Here is a 21,373-nt window from a genome sequence, read left to right as displayed (position 1 = left end):
CTTTCTGCAGAAGGGGAAGTGTCAGAGGAGGTGATGCGTGGTGTGATTGCTGTGACGGTTCGCACTGTGCCACACACCAAGCTTGGGCACTGCTTTGAGCCGAGCTGAAGTGAATCTCATCGCCTCAGCGAACATCGGTGGCTGCCATTGCACCAATCAGAGCTGTTGGCATCAGTAGCCTTGTGCGACCTCTCCTTGTACCATCCCATAATGACCCGTTCGGAGTGGGCAACCTGTGGTGTGCCATCCCCTGTGCCAGCCAGCAACTGTGTGTGGGAGTGAGGCCTCGTTCCAGGAATAGAACAGTTGCTGGGGATGTAACTTTGCCTTGGGAAGCAAAGACTACACACAGGGCCAGCCCAGTAGAGTGAAGTGAAACAGTGCTTCTGAAGATGAAAGAGCAGAAATGAGAACTTGCGCGTGTTGACTGTGCAAGGATAGTTTGTGACCAATCCTCTTCCACTGACCCGATCTGTCACAACCAGCTGGTTGTGTAAATATTCTCGTTACTTCTCTTTGTGTCGTTTCTCACAAAGTATTGGCTGATTTCCGAAGAATAATAATGCGCTCCATCCCCAGAACCGCCTACTTCCACCTCCGTAACATCGCCCGCCCACTGCCTCAGCTCACCTGCTGCTCAAACCCTCGTTCATGCCTTTGTTACAGCACTCTCGCCTCTGAGTCAGAAGGTTGTGGGTTCAAGTCCCACTCCAGAGACTTGAGGACATAAATCCAGGCTGACACTCCCAGTGCAGTACTGAGGGAGTGCTGCACTGTCGGAGGGGCAGTACTGAGGGAGTGCCGCACTGTCGGAGGGGCAGTACTGAGGGAGAGCCGCACTGTCGGAGGGGCAGTACTGAGGGAGCATCGCACTATCGGAGGGGCAGTACTGAGGGAGCATCGCACTGTCGGAGAGGCAGTACTGAGGGAGCGCCTCACTGTCAGAGGGGCAGTACTGAGGGAGCGCTGCACTGTTGGTGGGGCAGTACTGAGGGAGCGCTGCACTGTTGGAGGGGCAGTACTGAGGGAGTGCCGCACTGTCGGAGGGGCAGTACTGAGGGAGTGCCGCACTGTCGGAGGGGCAGTACTGAGGGAGCACTGCACTGTCGGATGAGATGTTAAACTGAGGCCCCGTCTGCTCTCTAAGGTGGGCGTAAAAGATCCCACGGTACTATTTTGAAGAAGAGCAGGGGAGTTCTCCCCAGTGTCCTGGGACCAATATTTATCCCTCAATCAACATCACTAAAACTGATTATCTGGTCATTATCATATTGCTGTTTGTGGGAGCTTGCTGTGCACAAATTATCTGCTGCGTTTCCCACATTACATCATTGACTACACTCCAAAAGTACTTCATTGGCTGTGAAATGTTGTGAGACATCCGGTGGCCGTGAAAGGTGCTATATAAATGCAAGTCGTCTTCTTCTTTAGATTTGACTATTCCAATGCTTTCCTGGCCGCCTCCAACACTCTACCCTCCATAAACTTTTAATTGAGTGGGGGGGGGGGGGGGGGGGGGGGTGCAGCGGTTGTGATCGTGGAGGATGGGGGTTCCTGGGGCAATACTGGCCAAGATTAGCCCTCTTCCCCTGGGGGCATCGCGAAAATAATTCGACCCCTTAACTTTTTGTGTTCCGTCGTCTGTGGAGCTGGTCGTAGTGAGCACGGCGCTGGCTCCGCCCAATAAAGGCAACCGGCCTGGTGATGTCACAGGAAACCCCGATTTGCATATCAAGAAGGGGCCTGCCGCCTGAAACAGGCGAGTGCTTCGGACACCCGAAGGGAGGCCCCTTTCAAAATGGCTGCGTCTGCGTCGCCCGTGTTGACGGGACAGTAAACCGACTGACTGCAGGAACGACGTGTGGGTGATCTTGGCAATGGTGGAGGCGAATGGAATTGGTGTGGCCGTCTTCAAAATTGTAGAATCATGGAATGGTTACAGCACAGAAGGAGACTGTAATGTACGCATCTGCGAGGGTGCTCACAGGTTGGTAGAGTTGTTGCATTGTGAGTGGCTTTAGCCAGTCATGTGATGTTCACAAGGCTCAATAAAACCCCAGCCAGTTGGGTTCGGGGGATCCACTGATGGGGCAGGTGGTTGTGAGCCCGGTGGATGAACCGGTAATGTGTCGTGTGATTGTTAAGCCTTTTGCTAATAAACCAACTAGTTCTTAATAGCATTGTGTTGCTATGAATTCTTAAGCAAAGAACCCACGAAGCAAATACATTACAGCGACCATTCGGCCCGTCGAGCCCGTGCCGGCTCTCTGCAAGAGCACCTCAGCCAGTCCCACGCCCCCGTCCTTTCCCCGTAGCCCTGCAATTATTTTTCCTTCAGGTACTTATCCAACTCCCTTTTGAAAGCCACGATTGAGTCTGCCTCCACCACCCTCTCAGGCAGCGCATTCCAGATCCTAACCACTCGCTGCATAAAAGGGTCTTTGCTCCTGTCGAAATGAAGGATGAACAGCTCCTTCTGTCGGGAGAACGCTCCTTTATCGGGCGTACACTTGTGTTTCATGAGAAGGACGATGACTTGGTCAATGGTGAAAATGACCGGAGCTCTTGGACCAGGAAATGCTGGAGGACGCTCAGCCTGTGGTGTGATTGGAATCGCTGAAGAATGAAATGAATATAATCCGTGGGGTGGGGGGCAGTGGAGAAATGATGTTCTGAAGACCCCATTAATGCCGTGCAAAGGGGGGAGTCAAAATCAACCCCAATTACAGAGCTCAGAGCTGCAGGAAAGCGCAGTGAGAGTTTACTGAATTAAAGCACTCGCAGTAAGCCATGGTACACGCTCTCACAAATTCACAGTTTCCCTCAGAGTGATCTGGCTGCGATGCCCTGTCTGTAATCGACCCCACAGTGGATTACTGCTCCACCTAGTGGACTCATAAGAACATCAGAAATAGGAGCAGGAGTCGGCCATTCGGCCCCTCGAGCCTGTTCCACCATTTAATAAGATCATTGCTGATCTGATCATTGACTCAGCTCCACTTCCCTGTCCACTCCCCATAACCCTTCACTCCCTTATCACTCAAAAATCTGTCTATCTCCATCTTAAATATATTCAATGACCCAGACTCCACAGCTCTCTGGGGCAGAGAATTCCACAGATTTACAACCCTCTGAGAGAAGACATTCCTCCTCATCTCAGTTTTAAATGAGTGGCCCCTTATTCTCGGGCTATGCCCCCTAGTTTTAGTTTCCCCCATCAGTGGAAACATCCTCTCTGCATCCACCTTGTTGAGCCCCCTCATTATTTTATAAGTTTCGATAAGATCACCTCTCATTCTTCTGAACTCCAATGTGTATCGGCCCAACCTACTCAACCTTTCCTCATAAGTCAACCCCCTCATCCCCAGAATCAACCTAGTGAACCTTCTCTGAACAGCCTCCAATACAAGTATATCCTTCCTTAAATACTGAGACCAAAACTGCACGCAGTACTCCAGGTGTGGCCTCACCAATACCCTGTACAGTTGTAGCAGGATAACCGTGGTAATGGAACCAATGATGTCAGTTGGCGCCATCTGTTTGTTGGTGACTTCGCAAGAATTCTATCCCACCGTCAAACCGTGGCAAAGTTATGCTTCTGATGGATAATTGTAGGCGTAGTTGCCAGTTGAGGGATTCGTGCACATGGAGCAAGACGAGAAACTTTCAGTCGAGGGTTCGTTGACACTGCACAATCTCCACCATCGGCATTTGGACAATGGCTCTTTCAGATGTGAGAAAATGTCGCCTTTGACATTTCCATGTGTGCCGGGATAGAGTATCATTCTCGCACGCACTGACAGGATCTGTGAACAAACGTGATGATGGAGCGACTTCCCAGGAAACAATAATGGCCAAAGCCTTTTCCACAAGTACAAATGTTTCAAGTACTGATTCATGTGGTTCCCCTGATTAAAAAAAATAAATGCCTCACAATTAAATAACGCTAAATTGTCCTGTATTTACAAACCAGACTGACTCCCTACACAGTGAGCAGTGCACAAGTCTGCTATTAATGGGAGCTTTTACACGATTTGCCTGATGCTGAGGGAGCAGCAAAGAATGTCGCACGATGTTGTGGTAGATCGGTTTTATAAAACAATTCTAATGACGTGAGAGATGATGAAGCCACTTTATAGTTTAGTGTTCTCTTTTCTTATTCGTTCCTGGGATGTGGGTGTCACTGGCAAGGCCGGCATTTATTGCCCGTCCCTAATTGCCCCTTGAGAAGGTGGTGGTGAGCCGCCTTCTTGAACCGCTGCAGTCCGTGTGGTGAAGGTGCTCCCACAGTTCTGTTAGGGAGGGAGTTCCAGGATTGTGACCCAGCGACGATGAAGGAACGGCCGATATATTTCCAAGTCGGGATGGTGTGTGACTGGGAGGGGAACGTGGAGGTGGTGGTGTTCCCATGCGCCAGCTGCCCTTGTCCTTCTAGGTGGTAGAGGTCGCGGGTTTGGGAGGTGCTGCCGAAGAAGCCTTGGCGAGTTGCTGCAGTGCATCTTGTAGATGGTGCACACTGCAGCCAGGGGGCGCCGGTGGTGGAGGGAGTGAGTGTTGAAGGTGGTGGATGGGGAGCCGATCACGGGGGCTGCTTTGTCCTGGATGGTGTCGAGCTTCTCAAGTGTTGTTGGAGCTGCACTCATCCAGGCAAGTGGAGAGTATTCCATCACACTCCTGACTTGTGCCTTGTAGATGGTGGAAAGGCTTTGGGGAGTCAGGAGGTGAGACACTAGCCACAGAATACCCAGCCTCTGACCCGCTCTTGTTGCCACAGTATTTATGTGGCTGGTCCAGTCAAGGTTCTGGTTAATGGTGACCCCCCGGGATGTTGATGGTAGAGGGTTCGGCGATGGGAATGTTGTTGAATGTGAAGGGACGTTGGTTAGACTCTCACTTATTGGCAATGGTCATTGCTTGGCACTTGTGTGGCACGAATGTTACTTGCCACTTATCAGCCCAAGCCTGAATGTTGTCCAGGTCTTGCTGCATGCGGGCACGGACTGCTCCATTATCTGAGGAGTTGCGAATGGAACTGAACACTGTGCAATCATCAGCGAACATCCCCACTTCTGACCTTATGATGGAGGGAAGGTCATTGATGAAGCAGCTGAAGATGGTTGGGCCGAGGACACTGCCCTGAGGAACTCCTGCAGCGATGTCCTGGGGCTGGGATGATTGACCTCCAACCACCACAACCATCTTCCTTTGTGCTAGGTTGCTTTGTCCCAGCTCTGAGCTTCATGTGACAGCAGCACCCATCAGGAACATGCGCCTTCAGGTTACCATTCCTGCACTCTCCTGGCCGGCCTCCCACCTTCCATCCTCCGTAAGCTTCAACTTATGCTAAACTCTGCTACACTGTGTCCTAACTCGCACCCAGTCCCGCTCACCCATCACCCCCTGTGCTCGCTGCTCCATGTCCTAACTCGCACCCAGTCCCGCTCACCCATCACCCCCTGTGCTCGCTGCTCCATGTCCTAACTCGCACCCAGTCCCGCTCACCCATCACCCCCTGTGCTCGCTGCTCCATGTCCTAACTCGCACCCATTCCCGCTCACCCATCACCCCCTGTGCTCGCTGCTCCGTGTCCTAACTCACACCCAGTCCCGCTTACCCATCACCCCCTGTGCTCGCTGCTCCGTGTCCTAACTCACACCCAGTCCCGCTTACCCATCACTCCCTGTGCTCGCTGCTCCGTGTCCTAACTCGCACCCAGTCCCTCTCACCCATCACCCCCTGTGCTCGCTGCTCCGTGTCCTAACTCGCACCCAGTCCCGCTCACCCATCACCCCCTTTGCTCGCTGACCTATATTGACTCCCGGTCTGGCAACGCCTCGATTTTAAAATTCTCATCCTTGTGTTTAAATCCCTCCATGGCCCTCGCCCCTCCCTCTCTCTGTAACTCCTCCAGCACCACAACCCCCCGAGATCTCTGCGCTGCTCCAATTCTGCCCTCTTGAGCATTCCCGATTTCCATCCCTCCACCATCGGTGGCCGTGCCTTCAGCTGCCTGGGCCCAAGCTCTGGAACTCCCTCCCTAAACCTCTCAGCCTCTATTCTCTTTTAAGACGTTCCTTAAAACCCACTTCCTTGGCCAAGCTTTTGGTCACCTGCCCTATATCTCTTTATGTGGTCAAATTTTGATTGATCGGTCCCTATGAAGCACCTTGGGACATTTTATTACATTGAAGGTGCTATATAAATGCAAGTTGTTGCAAATGACAGGAATTGGTGTGGGCCGTGAATCAAGAGCGCTGACCTTGTCACCTGATGCACACTCCGGTCATGAAACATACCCTGATATTTCTAAATCGTAACTGTTGTTACTGTATTGTTACAGTATCTCCGCAAGATCCTATAAATCCCCTGGGATGATAGACGCACTAACATCAGCGTCCTCGTACAGGCCAACATCGCCAGCATTGAAGCACTGACCACGCTTGATCAGCTCCGCTGGGCAGGCCACATAGTTCGCATGCCAGACACGAGCAGGCATTTTGCGGCGGTGGTAATCGGGAGCGCCCCCTGCAGTCACGGTGGGCGATGTCAGCGACAGTGGCAACTTCACCCGACGCGGACTTGGCAGCTGTTTGCTGGCGGGGCACCAGTTAAAGGGGAGGGTTGCGTGCGCGATAATACAAAATCGGCCGACTCACCGGTTGCGATGACAGCCCGCTCCTCGGCGGTCCGGGTAGGGTCCCGCAGAGACTGACGCTTGGCCCTCCCCTGGAGTGAAGGGAGTGTCCCGTCTACACAGCAGTGCTACGTGTCCCAACGCATAGCGCTGCGCCTCCCTCCCTCTGTCACAGTCCACTTAGCGCCCCAGGGAGCATGTGTGTAATATATATAGCTCCATATACGTGTGTTTTATATATATATATATATATATATATAAAACTATATATATATATGGTTATGTATAACCATGCAAGTTATGTATGATGATAATTTTGTTATAATTACTTCTTCATTAAGGAGGGAGGAGTGTAATATATATAGCGCCGCCGGTGGACTACTATGGTACTGCAGCCAGTGCTGTATACTAATAAAGCAGGAACAGGTCACCTGACTAAAGTTCCGGAGTGTTCTGCCATCTTAAGACCGTGTGTGTGTGTGTGTTTGTGAGTTGCATTGAAGATATAATAATGTGGAGTGCGTTTTTTTGCGGAAACCCCGATTACGCGAGCGGGGGGAGGGGGAGGGGGGACTTCCGCGACGGACGTAGGAACTCTCGCCTTCAAACGGAGTGCCTCGCAAATTCTGCGCCCCCCCATCCCCCATGTAGTTACATCGGGGGATAGATACTTTTGTGATTTTCTTTCGGTTAAATTTTTCCTGTCGATGTTAATTTCCTTCCTGTGCAGACTGCTCTGCACATGGTGCTGTAGCTGGAAGTTTATACCGTCACAGTCCGTCACATTGAAACTCAGTTAATCAACTTATTGGAAGTGAGGAGCCAATGAAATTTTGCATTGGTTGTAAGTTGGACCTCGGACTGTCTCTCTGAGCATGCTCAGTCGCTGCATGTTGAGCACTTTGAACCCATCTGCTCGTCTCACTTGTCTTAACATCTCTTCCAGAGACAACAGCTTTGACTACCTGCAGTTCCGCCTGTGGATCGGCCTGTGGTCGGCCTTCTTCTGCCTCATCCTGGTGGCCACCGACGCCAGCTTCCTGGTGCAGTACTTCACCCGCTTCACGGAGGAGGGGTTCTCCTCTCTCATCAGCTTCATCTTCATCTACGATGCCTTCAAGAAAATGATCAAGCTGTCCCACCACTATCCCATCAACTCCGAATTCAAGGTGGACGACGTCACGCTGTTCGGCTGCACCTGCCTCCCACCTGACCAAGGTATGGACCGGCTTGCTCAGACTGCCCTCAGACTGACAAGGGAACAGGAGGAGGCCATTCGGCCCCTCGAGCCTGCTCCGCCATTCGGCCCATCGAGCCTGCTCCGCCATTCAATCAGATCACGACTGACCCGTGACCCAACTCCATTTACCCGCCTTTGGCCCATATCCCTTAATACCTTTGGTTAGCAAAAATCTATCAATCTCGGATTTAAAATTAACAATTGACCCAGCACCAATTGCCGTTTGCGGAAGAGAGTTCCAAACCTCTCCCACCCTCTGTGTCTTAATTTCACTCCTGAAAGGTCTGGCTCTGCCCCTAGTCCCAGACTCCCCAACCAGCGGGAAGAGTCTCTCTCTATCGACCCTCTCTGTTCCCCTTAATATCCTGAAAACTCCGATCAGATCACTCCTTAACCTTCTAAATCCCAGGGAATACAACCCCAATTTGTGTAATCTCCCCTCGTAACTTAACCCTTAGAGTGCCGGGTATCTGGTAAACCTACGCTGCACTCCCTCCAAGGCCAATATACCCTCCGTAAGGTGTGGGCCCAGAACTGCTCACAGTGCTCCAGGTGTGGGCCCAGAACTGCTCACAGTGCTCCAGGTGTGGGCCCAGAACTGCTCACAGTGCTCCAGGTGTGGGCCCAGAACTGCTCACAGTGCTCCAGGTGTGGGCTAACCAGGGCTTTGTACAGCCACAGTATAACTTCTACCCCCTTGTATTCTAGTCCTCTGGATATAAAGGCCAGCACTCCATTCGCCTTTCGGATTATTTTCTTTACCTGTTTGTGATATTTTAATGATCCATGTATCTGGACCCCCAAGTCTTTTTGGGCCTCCGCTGTTTTTAGCGCCCATGGGGGGTGAAATTCTGTTGTGCCCTATTTAGAAACATAGAAAATAGGTGCAGGAGTAGGCCATTCGGCCCTTCGAGTTCATGGCTGAACATGCAACTTCAGTACCCCATTCCTGCTTTCTCGCCATACCCCTTGATCCCCCTAGTAGTAAGGACTTCATCTAACTCCTTTTTGAATATATTTAGTGAATTGGCCTCAACAACTTTCTGTGGTAGAGAATTCCACAGGTTCACCACTCTCTGGGTGAAGAAGTTCCTCCTCATCTCGGTCCTAAATGGCTTCCCCCTTATCCTTAGAGTGTGACTCCTGGTTCTGGACTTCCCCAACATTGGGAACATTCTTCCTGCATCTAACCTGTCTAAACCCGTCAGAATTTTATACGTTTCTATGAGGTCCCCTCTCATTCTTCTGAACTCCAGTGAATACAAGCCCAGTTGATCCAGTCTTTCTTGATAGGTCAGTCCCGCCATCCCGGGAATCAGTCTGGTGAACCTTCGCTGCACTCCCTCAATAGCAAGAATGTCCTTCCTCAAGTTAGGAGACCAAAACTGTACACAATACTCCAGGTGTGGCCTCACCAAGGCCCTGTACAACTGTAGCAACACTTCCCTGCCCCTTTGGAGCCAGTAACATCTGGGAGGCGGGACATTTTGCAGCGGGCGCGGAAGTCCTGCCTGTTTGGTGAGCGGATCGGACCACCGGAGAGCGGGGGTGCCATGCCAACAGCCTGTAATTCTGGGCAGACCGATCGCGACACGGGTCCTGCATTGAAAGTGCCAACAGAGCGCTTGGAAAAATCGACAGAATGTTTAAAAATGGCGCCAACTCCCTTTAGACCAGCACCCCGCGAGCGGCCAGCCGTCGTGTACGTGCCCCGTGAATCGGTCGCTGCCATCGCCCGACACAGCTTCAGGGGGGCTCCCCAATTGTTCTGGGGCGATAGCGGGACGCGCACGCGGTGATGACGCAATATACCCCACGGCAATATTTTGAAGAGCAAATGCAAGTGTTTCGTTTTCTATCCCAGAACACACTAAGGGGCTTCAATTTCTTTTTGGAGTGCAGTCACTGTTGTAATGTGGAAAATGTGGAAGCCAATTTGCACACAGCAAGCTCCCACAAACAGCAATGTGATAATGACCAGATAATCTTTTTTTTTGTGATGTTGGTTGAGGGATAAATATTGGTCCCAGGACACCGGGGAAAACTCCCCTGCTCTTCTTCGAAATAGTGCCATGGGATCTTTTACATCCACCTGAGAGAGCAGATGGGGCCTCGATTTAATGTCTCATCCGAAAGACGGCACCTCCGACAGTGCGGCGCTCCCTCAGTACTGCCCCTCCGACAGTGTGGCACTCCCTCAGTACTGCCCTTCCGACAGTGCAGCACTCCCTCAGTATTGCCCCTCCGACAGTGCGGCACTCCCTCAGTACTGCCCCTGCAACAGTGCAGCACTCCCTCAGTACTGCCCCTCCGACAGTGCAGCACTCCCTCAGTACTGCCCCTCCGACAGTGCGGCACTCCCTCAGTACTGCCCCTCCGACAGTGCTGCACTCCCTCAGTACTGCCCCTCCGACAGTGTGGCGCTTCCTCAGTACTGCACTGGGAGTGTCAGCCTGGATTTATGTGCTTAAGTCCTGGAGTGGGACTTGAACCCACAACCTTCTGACTCAGTGCTACCCACTCAGCCACGGCTGACTCGGGGATGCAAAAGGAGCTATATAAATGCAAGTTGATAGAATTAGAAAGTTGGCTCTGTGACAGAGCGATCCAATCAGTCCCACTCCCCTCTGCTCTTTCCCCATAACCCTGCTGTTTTTTTCCTTTTCAAATATATATCAAATTCCCTGTTTGAAAGTCACTATTGAATCTGCTCCCACCGCCCTTTCAGGCAGCGCGTTCCAGATCACAACAACTTGCTGTGGGAAAAAATCTCCTATTTTCCCCTATTTATTTTGCCAATTTATCGTAAGTCTGTGTCCTCCTGTTACCGACACTCCCGCCAGTGGAAACAGTTTCTTAATTACTCTACCGAAACCCTTCACTTTCACTTTTTGAGGTGTATTATCCCAGGGCCCTCAAATATAAAATTGTTCCACACTTAACGAGGCTCGCTCAGAGTCTGTCCGTGGCTTAAAACCTCGATGGTGTGAGCTGAGATAACCGATAAGGGAATAAGGGGTTATGGGGAGTGGGCAGGGAAATGGACCTGAGTCCATGATCGGATCAGCCATGATTGTATTAAATGACGGAGCAGGTTCGAGGGGCCGAATGGCCGACTTCTGCTCCTATTACTTATGTTCTTAGGAGATAGGTTGGGCCTATACTCATTAGTGTTTAGAAGACTGAGAGGTGATCTTATTGAAATGTGTAAGATTGTGAGGGGACTCGACAAGGTGGATGTAGAGAGGATATTTCCCCTCGCGGGGGAATCTAGAACTAGGGGGCATCGTTTCAGAATAAGGGGCCGCCCATTTCAAACGGAGGTGAGAAGGAATTTCTTTTCTCAGAGGGTTGTAAGTCCATGGAATTCTCTGCCCCAGAGAGCTGTGGAGGCTGGGTCATTGAATATATTTAAGGTGGCGATAGACAGATTTTTGAACGATAAGGGAACCATCAAAGGTGGTCCCTTGTATCGAGGATGACTTGCTTCCACGCTGAAAAGGGATGAGTTCACAGGTGTTCCAATGAAGGACCTAATATTCCAGATCCCGAACTACATCCTGAAGGGTGGAAGATGCCTGTGGGTGGATTTTTTTAACGTGTGGTGGCCGTTGCACACCAGCCACCACACGGGGCTCGACAGAGTGAGGTCTTGGTCCAGTGGCAAGGGTTAACCAAGATGACTGGAGACCAGCTCTGCTGCATGGACCCAGTGCGCTCACATATTGCAGTGTGGGCTGGTCCATGCTGCCCCTGGGCCCTCGCCTCTTCTGGGCCCCGATCACATGGCTCTACAATCTCGCGCTGCTCCTTCGCCCCGACCTGCCCATGCTGCAATCAGCCGTCGCCCTCCTGCAGCAGCACGCGCTGCTCCCTGCAGTGGTAGGCCGCCGCACGCTGCTCCCTCTAAGGGATAAGGGAATAAAGGGTTATGGGGAGCAGGCAGGGAAGTGGAGCTGAGTCCATGATCAGCTCAGCCATGATCTCATTGAATGGCGGAGCAGGCTCGAGGGGCCGAATGGCCGACTCCTGCTCATGTTCTTCGGAGAGGAAGTGGGTGTTGAGAAATTTCCCATTCTTTCCCAATCTTTCCGTGTGTGAGAGTGCCGGGATCGAGTGAGGGGAGCTGCCAATGCCCTTGCAAATGGCCACAATGTGAGTTAATCATCGGGCCTGGAATAAGGGAAATGAATCAGTGCTGGGCAGACGGAGCTGGGCCTCTACTTGGCTGGGTTTGACTGCAAGTCAATTCTCTGTGTAAGTGTGTGAAGCAGTGTCGAAACTAACTGGCTGTTCCATGCTGATATGGATCGCCAAAGCACTGCTTCAGAATGCACGGAAACTCCAGCAAGCCATTCTTTAGCGGGGAAGGTAATTCATTCTGCCGCCTGGCCCTCTCAGTTGACACCTTTCGGTTTCAGGGTGGTATATTTTTGCAGCACTTCAAGGAACATTAATCACTCGGGTCATCGCAGTCACTTCCCATAACCTTTTCCTACTCTGATTAGCCCCGTGCTCCCCCGATACTCATTGTTCCAGAACTGGCAGTGCGGCTGTAAGGCCTTCGAAGGCTGACTCCTCTGGGCTTCAGTTCGACAGGAACCTGGAGGAGGACATTCAGCCCCTCCAGCCTGTCCCGCCATTCCATCAGATCCTGGCCGATCTGTATCCCAGTGCTACTTACTCCCCTTAGCTCCATATCCCTTGATTCCCTTACCCAACAAAAGTCTATCAATTCCAGTCTTGAAAGCTCCAATTGCCACCCCACCCCCTCCCCCAACCTCAGCAGCATTTTGGGGGAGAGAGTTCCAGATTCCCAGCACCCTTTGTGTGAAGAAGTGCTCCCTGACATCACCCTGAACGGCCTGGCTCTAATTTTAAGGTGACTCCCCCTTGTTCTGGACTCCCCCCACCAGAGGGAATAGTTTCTCTCGATCGACCCCATCAACTCCTTTAATCATTGTAAACACCTCGATTAGATCGCCCCTTAATCTTCTACACTCGAGGGAACACAGCCCAGTCTGTGCGACCTGTCCTCGGGGTTTAACCCTTTGATCCCTGGGTATGATTCTGGTGAATGTGCGCTGCTCCCCGCGCCCCCCCGAGGCCGATATATCCACCCCGAGGGGCGGGGCCAGGACTGGATGCAGTGACTCCGGGCAGGGTCTGAGCAGGGTTCTGTACAACTGAAGCCTCATCTTCTCCCCTTTGTGTCCCAGCTCCTTTGTGTGTCAGCAGTGGCTCAGTCTGAGTCAGAAGGTTGTGGGTTCAAGTCCCACTCCAGAGACTTGAACACAAATATCTAGGCTGACATTCCAGTGCAGTACTGAGAGAGTGCCGCACTGTCGGAGGGGCAGTACTGAGGGAGTGCTGCACTGTCAGAGGGGCAGTACTGAGGGAGTGCCGCACTGTCGGAAAGGCAGTACTGAGGGATCACTGCACTGTCGGAGGGGCAGTACTGAGGGAGCGCCGCACTGTCGGAGGGGCAGTACTGAGGGAGCGCTACACTGTCGGAGGGGCAGTACTGAGGGAGTGCTGCACTGTCGGAGGGGCAGTACTGAGGGAGCGCTGCACTGTCGGAGGGGCAGTAGTAAGGGCGTGCCGCACTGTCGGAGGGGCAGTACTGAGGGAGCGCTGCACTGTCGGAGGGGCCGTCTTTCGGATGAGACATTAAACCGAGGCCCCGTCTGCTCGCTCAGGTGCACGCAAAAGACCCTATGGCACTATTTCAAAGAAGAGCAGGGGAGTTATCCCCTGTGTCCTGGGGCCAATATTTTTCCCTCAATCAACATCACTAAAACAGATTATCTGCTCATTTATCTTATTGCTGTTTGTGGGAGCTTGCTGTGCGCAAATTGGCTGCTGCGTTTCCCACATTACAACAGTGACTACACTTCAAATAAGTGGTACTTCATTGGCTGTAAGGCGCTTTGGGATGTTCTGAGTTTGTGAAAGGCGCTATAGAGCGAAATAGTCGGCCAGTCAGGAGCTGTGGAGGGAACAGACAAGTTAACACTTCAGGTTCTAGACCTTGTAGTGTCCCTCCGGAGATCCTCTGAGTCTTTCCAGCAATTACTGCTGCGGTTTCCGATTACCGCAGCTCTTTTGCACTCAGTTTTTGTTGTGTTTTGAGAGGCTCTTTGCTGGGATTGTAAACAGGACAAGAAGTGATACCGATGAAGCGTCCCGCCGAACATTTCTCATGCTTGCCATTGAAGACATTAGAACTGATAAATGAGAGGTGTTTAATGGGCGGCTGAATTGATATTGCTTGTTTTACCCTATTGCCAAGGTCACATTTCTAACATCACAGATACCCACTTTGCACCCAAGATGTTCAGCATCTCCAGGGTCCTCTACTTTCCATCACTCCTTTAACCCACTGCAGTGGAACCTTCAGATCTGCTGCCTCAAGACGTGAAGACGAAATTGGCAAAGCCTGGACTTACTCCTGGCCTCTGCTATCAGGCCTGGTTCACCCGGGATTCCTAGAGTAAGGAGGGGCAGATGGTCCCAGTTGGAGATGATGTTGAGGCCGGGGGTTGGCATGCCTGTTTTACAATGACCTCCCCCCCCCCCCTTCCCACTAGAGGTCCGAGGGTCTAGTGAGAAGGAAGAACTAAAGGAAATCCTTATTAGGCGGGAAATTGTATTCTGGAAATTGATGGGATTGAAAGCCGATAAATCCCCGGGGCCTGATCATCTGCATCCCAGAGTACTTAAGGAAGTGGCCATAGAAATAGTGGATGCATTGGTGATCATTTTCCAACAGTCTATCAACTCTGGATCAGTTCCTATGGACTGGAGAGTAGCTAATGTAACACCACTTTTTTAAAAAGGAAGGAGAGAGAAAACGGGGAATTATAGACCGGTTAGCCTGACATCGGTAATGGGGAAAATGTTGGAATCAATTATTAAAGATGAAAAGCAGCACATTTGGAAAGCGGTGATGGGATCAGTCCAAGTCAGCATGGATTTATGAAAGGGAAATCATGCTTGACAAATCTTCTTGAATTTTTTGAGGATGTAACTGGTAGAGTGGACAAGGGAGAACCAGTGGATGTGGTGTATTTGGACTTTCAAAAGGCTTTTGACAAGGACCCACACAAGAGATTAGTGTGCAAAATTAAAGCACATGGTATTGGGGGTAATGTACTGACATGGATAGAGAACTGGTTGGCAGACAGGAAGCAGAGAGTCGGGATAAACGGGTCCTTTTCAGAATGGCAGGCAGTGACTAGTGGGGTGCTGCAGGGCTCAGTGCTGGGACCCCAGCTATTTACAATATACATTAATGATTTAGATGAGGGAATTGAGTGTAATATCTCCAAGTTTGCAGATGACACTAAGCTGGGTGGAGGTGTGAGCTGTGAGGAAGACGCTAAAAGGCTGCAGGGTGACTTGGACAGGTTAGGTGAGTGGGCAAATGCATGGCAGATGTAGTATAATGTGGATAAATGTGAGGTTATAATGTGCAGTATAATGTGGATAAATGTGAGGCAGAATATTATCTGAATGGTGGCAGATTAGGAAAAGGAGAGGTGCAACAAGACCTTGGTGTCATGGTACATCAGCCATTGAAAGTTGGCATACATGTACAGCAGGCGGTGAAGAAGGCAAATGGTATGTTGATCTTCATAGCTCGGGGATTTGAGTATAGGAGCAGGGAAGTCTTACTACACAGGGCCTTAGTGAGGCTTCACCTGGAATATTGTGTTCAGTTTTGGTCTCCTAGTAAGGACGTTTTGCTACTGACTTGCATTTCTATAGCGCCTTTCATGACCACCGGACGTTCCAAAGTGCTTTACAGCCAATGAAGTACTTTTTGAAGTGTAGTCACTGTTGTAATGTGGGAAACGCGGCAGCCAATTTGCACACAGCAAGCTCCCACACACAGCAATGTGATCATGACCGGATAATCTGCTTTAGTGATGCTGATTGAGGGATAAATATTGGACACCGGGGAGAACTCCCATGCTCTTCTTTGAAATAGTGAGTGGGCAAAAATTTGTCAGATGGAGTATAATGTAGGAAAGTGTGAGGTTATCCACTTTGGCAGAAATAATAGAAAATCAAATTAATATTTAAATGGAGAAAAATTGCAAAGTGCTGCAGTACAGTGGGACCTGGGGGTCCTTGTGCATGAAACACAAAAAGTGAGTATGCAGGTACAGCAAGTAATCAGGAAGGCAAATGGAATGTTGGCCTTTATTGTAAGGGGGATAGAGTATGAAAGCAGTGAAGTCCTGCTACAACTGTACAGGGTATTGGTGAGGCCACACCTGGAGTACTGCGTACAGTTTTGGTCTCCGTAGTTAAGGAAGGATATACTTGCATTGGAGGCAGTTCAGAGAAGGTTCACTCGGTTGATTCCGGAGATGAGGGAGTTGACTTATGAAGATAGGTTGAGTAGGTTGGGCCTATACACATTAGAGTTCAGAAGAATGAGAGGTGATCTTATCGAAACATATAAGATAATGAGGGAGCTCGACAAGGTGGATGCAGAGAGGATTTTCCACTCATAGGGGAAATTAAAACTAGGGGACATAGTCTCAGAATAAGGGGCCGCCCATTTAAAACTGAGATGAGGAGAAATTTCTTCATTCAGAGGGTTGTAAATCTGTGGAATTCTCTGCCCCAGAGAGCTGTGGAGGCTGGGTCATTGAATATATTTAAGGCGGAGATAGATAGATTTTTGAGCGATAAGGGAGTCAAGGGTTATGGGGAGCGGGCAGGGAAGTGGAGCTGAGTCTATGATCAGGTCAGCCATGATCTTATTGAATGGCGGAGCAGGCTCGAGGGGCCAAATGGCTGACTTCTGCTCTGAGTTCTTATGTTCTTATGTTCTAATCATTACATCCACCTGAGAGAGCAGAAGGGGCCTTGGTTTAATGTCTCATCCGAAAGACGAAAAAGAAAGGTTTAGTCAGTCTGGCTCACTCTATCCTCCTATGATTGACTGTTTTACTTCTGGGCGGAGCAAACTCAACACAAGTAGAAGGTTGTAGCCAGGCCGAGACTTGTGCCAAGTACCCTGGCTGTAGTTCATTTCCCCTTGTTATCAAAGGCAGTAAACCTTTCACCATCTGCCCTGCTGCTACCTATTAAACGCAGGAGCGTACAGAATGCAAAGCTTACAAGGTTATTAGTGAGCAAAGAACTTGCATTTATACCTAGCATCTTACAGGTCCTCAGGACATCCCATAAGTACACAAGGAGCAGGAGTTGGCCATTCGGCCCCTCGAGCCTGCTCCGCCATTCAGTACGATTTTGGCTGATCTTCGACCTCAACTCCACTTTCCTGCCCGATCTCCATATCCCTTGATTCCCCCCTAGAGCATCCACAGCCCTCTGGGGCAGAGAATTCCAAAGATTCACCACCCTCTGAGTGAAGAAATTCCTCCTCATCTCACTCCTAAATGGCCGACCCCTTATCCTGAGACTGTGACCCCTGGTTCTAGACTCCCCAGCCCGGGGGAAACATCCTCCCTGCATCTACCCTGTCAAGCCCCCTCAGAATCTTAGATGTTTCAATGAGATCACCTCTCATTCTTCTAAACTCCAGAGAATATAGACCTAGTCTACTCAATCCCTCCTCATAGGACGGCCCTCTCATCCCAGAAATCAATCGAGTGAACCTTCATTGCACTGCCTGTAAGGCAAGTATATCCTTCCTCAGATAAGGAGACCCAAACTGTGCACAGAGCGCTTCACAGCCAATCGGTTACTCTTAAAGTTGTAGTCACTGTTGTAGGCCAAACATGGCAGCTGGCTTTGGGCAGGGGGCTGGTGTGGAGCATAAACACCAGCATGGAGCTGTTGGGCCGAATGACCTGTTACTGTGCTCTACATTCTATTGGCTCAATTTTACCCAAAGCTTTTTTTGGGGCGTACTTGAAGAGTTACGCCCGTTTATTTGGGGCCCAAGTACGCCAAAATAAATATTCTAAGTTTCCCCGTTTGATCTCTTCATTTTGGCGCAGCGTAACCCAACGTTTAATTTTGGGGGTGGAGTCTTGATCTGCGCCAAAAAGACCGGGTTGCCACGGTAACCAGGGACACAATGCGAGCTGAGGCTGCAAAGTGAAGCATACAGCCAGCTCCCAACACATTAAAACACATTGCATCAACTTAAAAACACATTAAAATACATTGCAGCAACTTACTTTCAATTATTAAAGATCCCCCCCTCCCAATGTCGATCCCCGCCCCTATCCCAGGCTGAAGAGCTTCCCGGTTCGCTCCCTCGCCCCTAGCCCTGGCCTTCCCGGACTGCTCCCTCGCCCCTAGCCCTGGCCTTCCCGGACTGCTCCCCCGCTCCTAGCCCTGGTTGAGTGGCCTCCTCCCTCCCGATCCCCACACCTAACTATACTGAAAAGCTTTTCCCCCCCACCCCCACTACCTCTCGCTCTCTCGCCTGCTCTCTTACCTCTCCTGATGCTGCTGTCCGGGCATCTGCTGCACTTACCTGAGCCGATTCCCTTTACCTGGGCTGATTCCCTTACCTGCGCCGATTCCCTTTACCTGGGCTGATTCCCTTACCTGCGCCGATTCCCTTTACCTGGGCTGATTCCCTTACCTGCGCCGATTCCCTTTACCTGGGCTGATTCCCTTACCTGCACCGCTTCCCTTTACCTGGGCTGATTCCCTTACCTGCACCGCTTCCCTTTACCTGGGCTGATTCCCTTACCTGAGCCGATTCCCTTTACCTGGGCTGATTCCCTTACCTGAGCCGATTCCCTTTACCTGGGCTGATTCCCTTACCTGGGCCGATTCCCTTACCTGGGCCGATTCCCTTACCTGCACCGATTCCCTTACCTGCACCGATTCCCTTACCTGGGCCGATTCCCTTAACTCTCGGGAAGGTTTACTGCAGAGACCACATACACCGGCCTAAGCAGAATTGGAGTAACTCTCAGCTGGCCAAACTTGTCTAAATGGCCAGAATTGGGGGTGGCAGATTACGCTCCCTTTGGCTGAAAAAAAAAACGAACCTAAAAAAATTGGATCTAACTGAGTTACGCTGGTGCAAATTGATTGGGCAAACTGTTTTTTTTAAACTTCGGCCAAAAAAAGCGGCCTGCTCCAAAAAAACAGTGCAAATCACCGGAGAAAATTGAGCCCATTGTATCCTGGTGTTCCGATTTAGGATTAATCCCATGTGACAACAACAGCCCTTTCCAAACATCCAGGCTTACAAAATTGAAACAGGATAAACATAAGAAATGAAAGGACTCAATGGCCCCAACTCCACTGTCCCTAGCCAGCGCCAGTTGGGATTCTCAGTAATATGTGCCTTTGATGGTAGATTTGATTAGAAGTGAGTTGACTAACGAGTGTTCCTGTGTGGAGCGTAATGAGCAGCGAGTGAGCACGGATTATTGATAGAGATAGGTTTCATGCTGTAGTATCAGTGGGTTGCACCCTCACCGCTGGGTCAGAAGGTTGTGGGTCCCACTCCAGAGACTTGAGCCCATAATCTAGGCTGACACTCCCAGTGCAGTACTGAGGGAGCGCCGCACTGTCGGAGGGGCAGTACTGAGGGAGCGCCGCACTGTCGGAGGGGCAGAACTGAGGGAGCGCCGCACTGTCGGAGGGGCAGAACTGAGGGAGCACTGCACTGTCGGAGGGGCAGTACTGAGGGAGTGCTGCACTGTCGGAGGGGCAGTACTGAGGAAGCGCTGCACTGTCGGAGGGGCAGAACTGAGGGAGTGCTGCACTGTCGGAGGTGGCGTCTCTTGGATGCGACGTTAAACCGAGGCCCCGTCTAACCTCTCGGGGATGTAAAAGATCCCGCGGTACTATTTTGAAGAAGAGCAGGTGAATTATCCCCGGTGTCCTGGGGCCAATAAACAGATTATCTGGGTCATTATCACATTGCTGTCTGTGGGAGCTTGCTGTGCGCAAATTGGCTGTCACGTTTCCCACATTACAACAGTGACTACACTCCAAAAGTACTTCATTGGCTGTAAAGCGCTTTGGGATGTCCGGTGGTCGTGAAAGTCGCTATATAAATGCAAGTCTTTCTCTTTCTTTCTTTCTTTCTTTCATTCTCTTTCTTTCTTTCTTTCTTTCTTTCTTTCTTTCTTTCTTTCTTTCTTTCTTTCTTTCTTTCTTTCTTTCTTTCTTTCTTTCTTTCTTTCTTTCTTTCTTTCTTTCTTTCTTTCTTTCTTTCTTTCTTTCTTTCTTTCTTTCTTTCTTTCTTTCTTTCTTTCTTTCTTTCTTTCTTTCTTTCTTTCTTTCTTTCTTTCTTTCTTTCTTTCTTTCTTTCTTTCTTTCTTTCTTTCTTTCTTTCTTTCTTCTTCCTTCCTTCCTCGCTCCCTCCTTCCCTCCTGCACCCTCCTGCCACTGTAATCAGTTTCTCCCTATCTACTCTTATCAAAACCGCTCAAAATCCTAGAACACCTCCAGTACACGGTAACCTTCGCTGCTGTGAGGAAAACAAGTGCAGCTGCTGTGGTCTCTCCGTGTCACAGAGTTTCCAGGTGCTGTGTATGTACAGGTGCGGAAAAGCATTCATTACAGTGCAGAGTGGGGGGGGGGGGGGGGTGGAAGAGGATCGCCTTCGGCAGACAAGCCGAAGATAGAAATGGGAGGATTGTTGGACCGAGCTTCTGCAATCCATCACTGACTGAACTGATCTCCTGTCCTGCCGTGCTGTGAAATATTAGTAACCTGCTCGCGCTCCCTGTACATCACACAATGCTTTTCCTTTTCCGAGTTCGGTCTTTTCTTCTTTAACTGACAGTATCTGAACGCAATGTATCGTTCGCTTTTGTTTCTTGGCACGGCACCTGATCCGAGCGTTGACTTTCTCCCTGCACTGCTGTCAATAATTGATGAGTGATTGTTGTGGCTTGGCATTAGGGTTGCCCATCTGCCGATCGGGGACAGGCACCGGTGCCTTCTCGGAGTGGCTCTCGCGCCGTTGCTCGCCGCGCGTTTCCCAATCACGCTCTCTCATTGCTCGTCGGGACTTCAGAGGCACTGTGGGGGCGGAGCGGGGTTGGGGGGCGCGGTCTGTGGTGAACAATGCTGAGCACACGTGGGTCAAACCACAGGCCCTACATCCGCAGGCACTGCAGCTCCTTATGGTCCCGGTGGGGGGCACGGGGGGGGTACAGTCTGTTGCTCACAACAGGCATACAGCTGACTCACGGTAAATGTAATAGGGCATGTGAGGGGGGGGGGGGGGGGGCCTTTAAAGGTCCAACTGCAGCTCAGCTCCTGCCTGCAGCCAGGACCGCAATTGTGTGGCATCTTGTTGCAAAAAATATTCCTTGGTCTTTCGGTGCTGTGCACAGTGGAAAAAAGATGGCCTTGAAATAGGGATTCTTGTAACGTATGCACCTGTGAGTATGGTCAGAGGTTTGTAGATCTGTTGCCCAAGGGGGCCATCAGCCGGTCCAGGCAGCGGGTGGTCGAGGGGATCGTTCAGCCCGACTGCCTGCCTCTCTTCCGCGCTTACATCCGGGCCAGGGTGTCCCTGGAGATGGAGC

General features: G+C 50.8%; 1 protein-coding gene across 5 annotated transcripts in view; it reads left to right on the top strand.

Moving 5' to 3' along the window:
• The window catches only part of LOC139250615 (electrogenic sodium bicarbonate cotransporter 1-like), a 245,188-nt gene that overhangs the window by 143,765 nt on the left and 80,050 nt on the right, over positions 1 to 21,373 (top strand). For all 5 annotated transcript variants that reach the window (XM_070873017.1, XM_070873015.1, XM_070873016.1 and 2 more), the window contains exon 14: positions 7,581 to 7,852. In XM_070873017.1, the coding sequence (XP_070729118.1) occupies positions 7,581 to 7,852 (272 nt within the window). The remainder of the gene's footprint in view (positions 1 to 7,580; positions 7,853 to 21,373) is intronic.

This window comes from Pristiophorus japonicus, chromosome 2 (genome assembly GCF_044704955.1).
Source record: "Pristiophorus japonicus isolate sPriJap1 chromosome 2, sPriJap1.hap1, whole genome shotgun sequence".
Lineage (NCBI taxonomy): Eukaryota > Metazoa > Chordata > Chondrichthyes > Pristiophoridae > Pristiophorus > Pristiophorus japonicus.
This window is presented reverse-complemented; position numbering and strand designations above follow the sequence as displayed.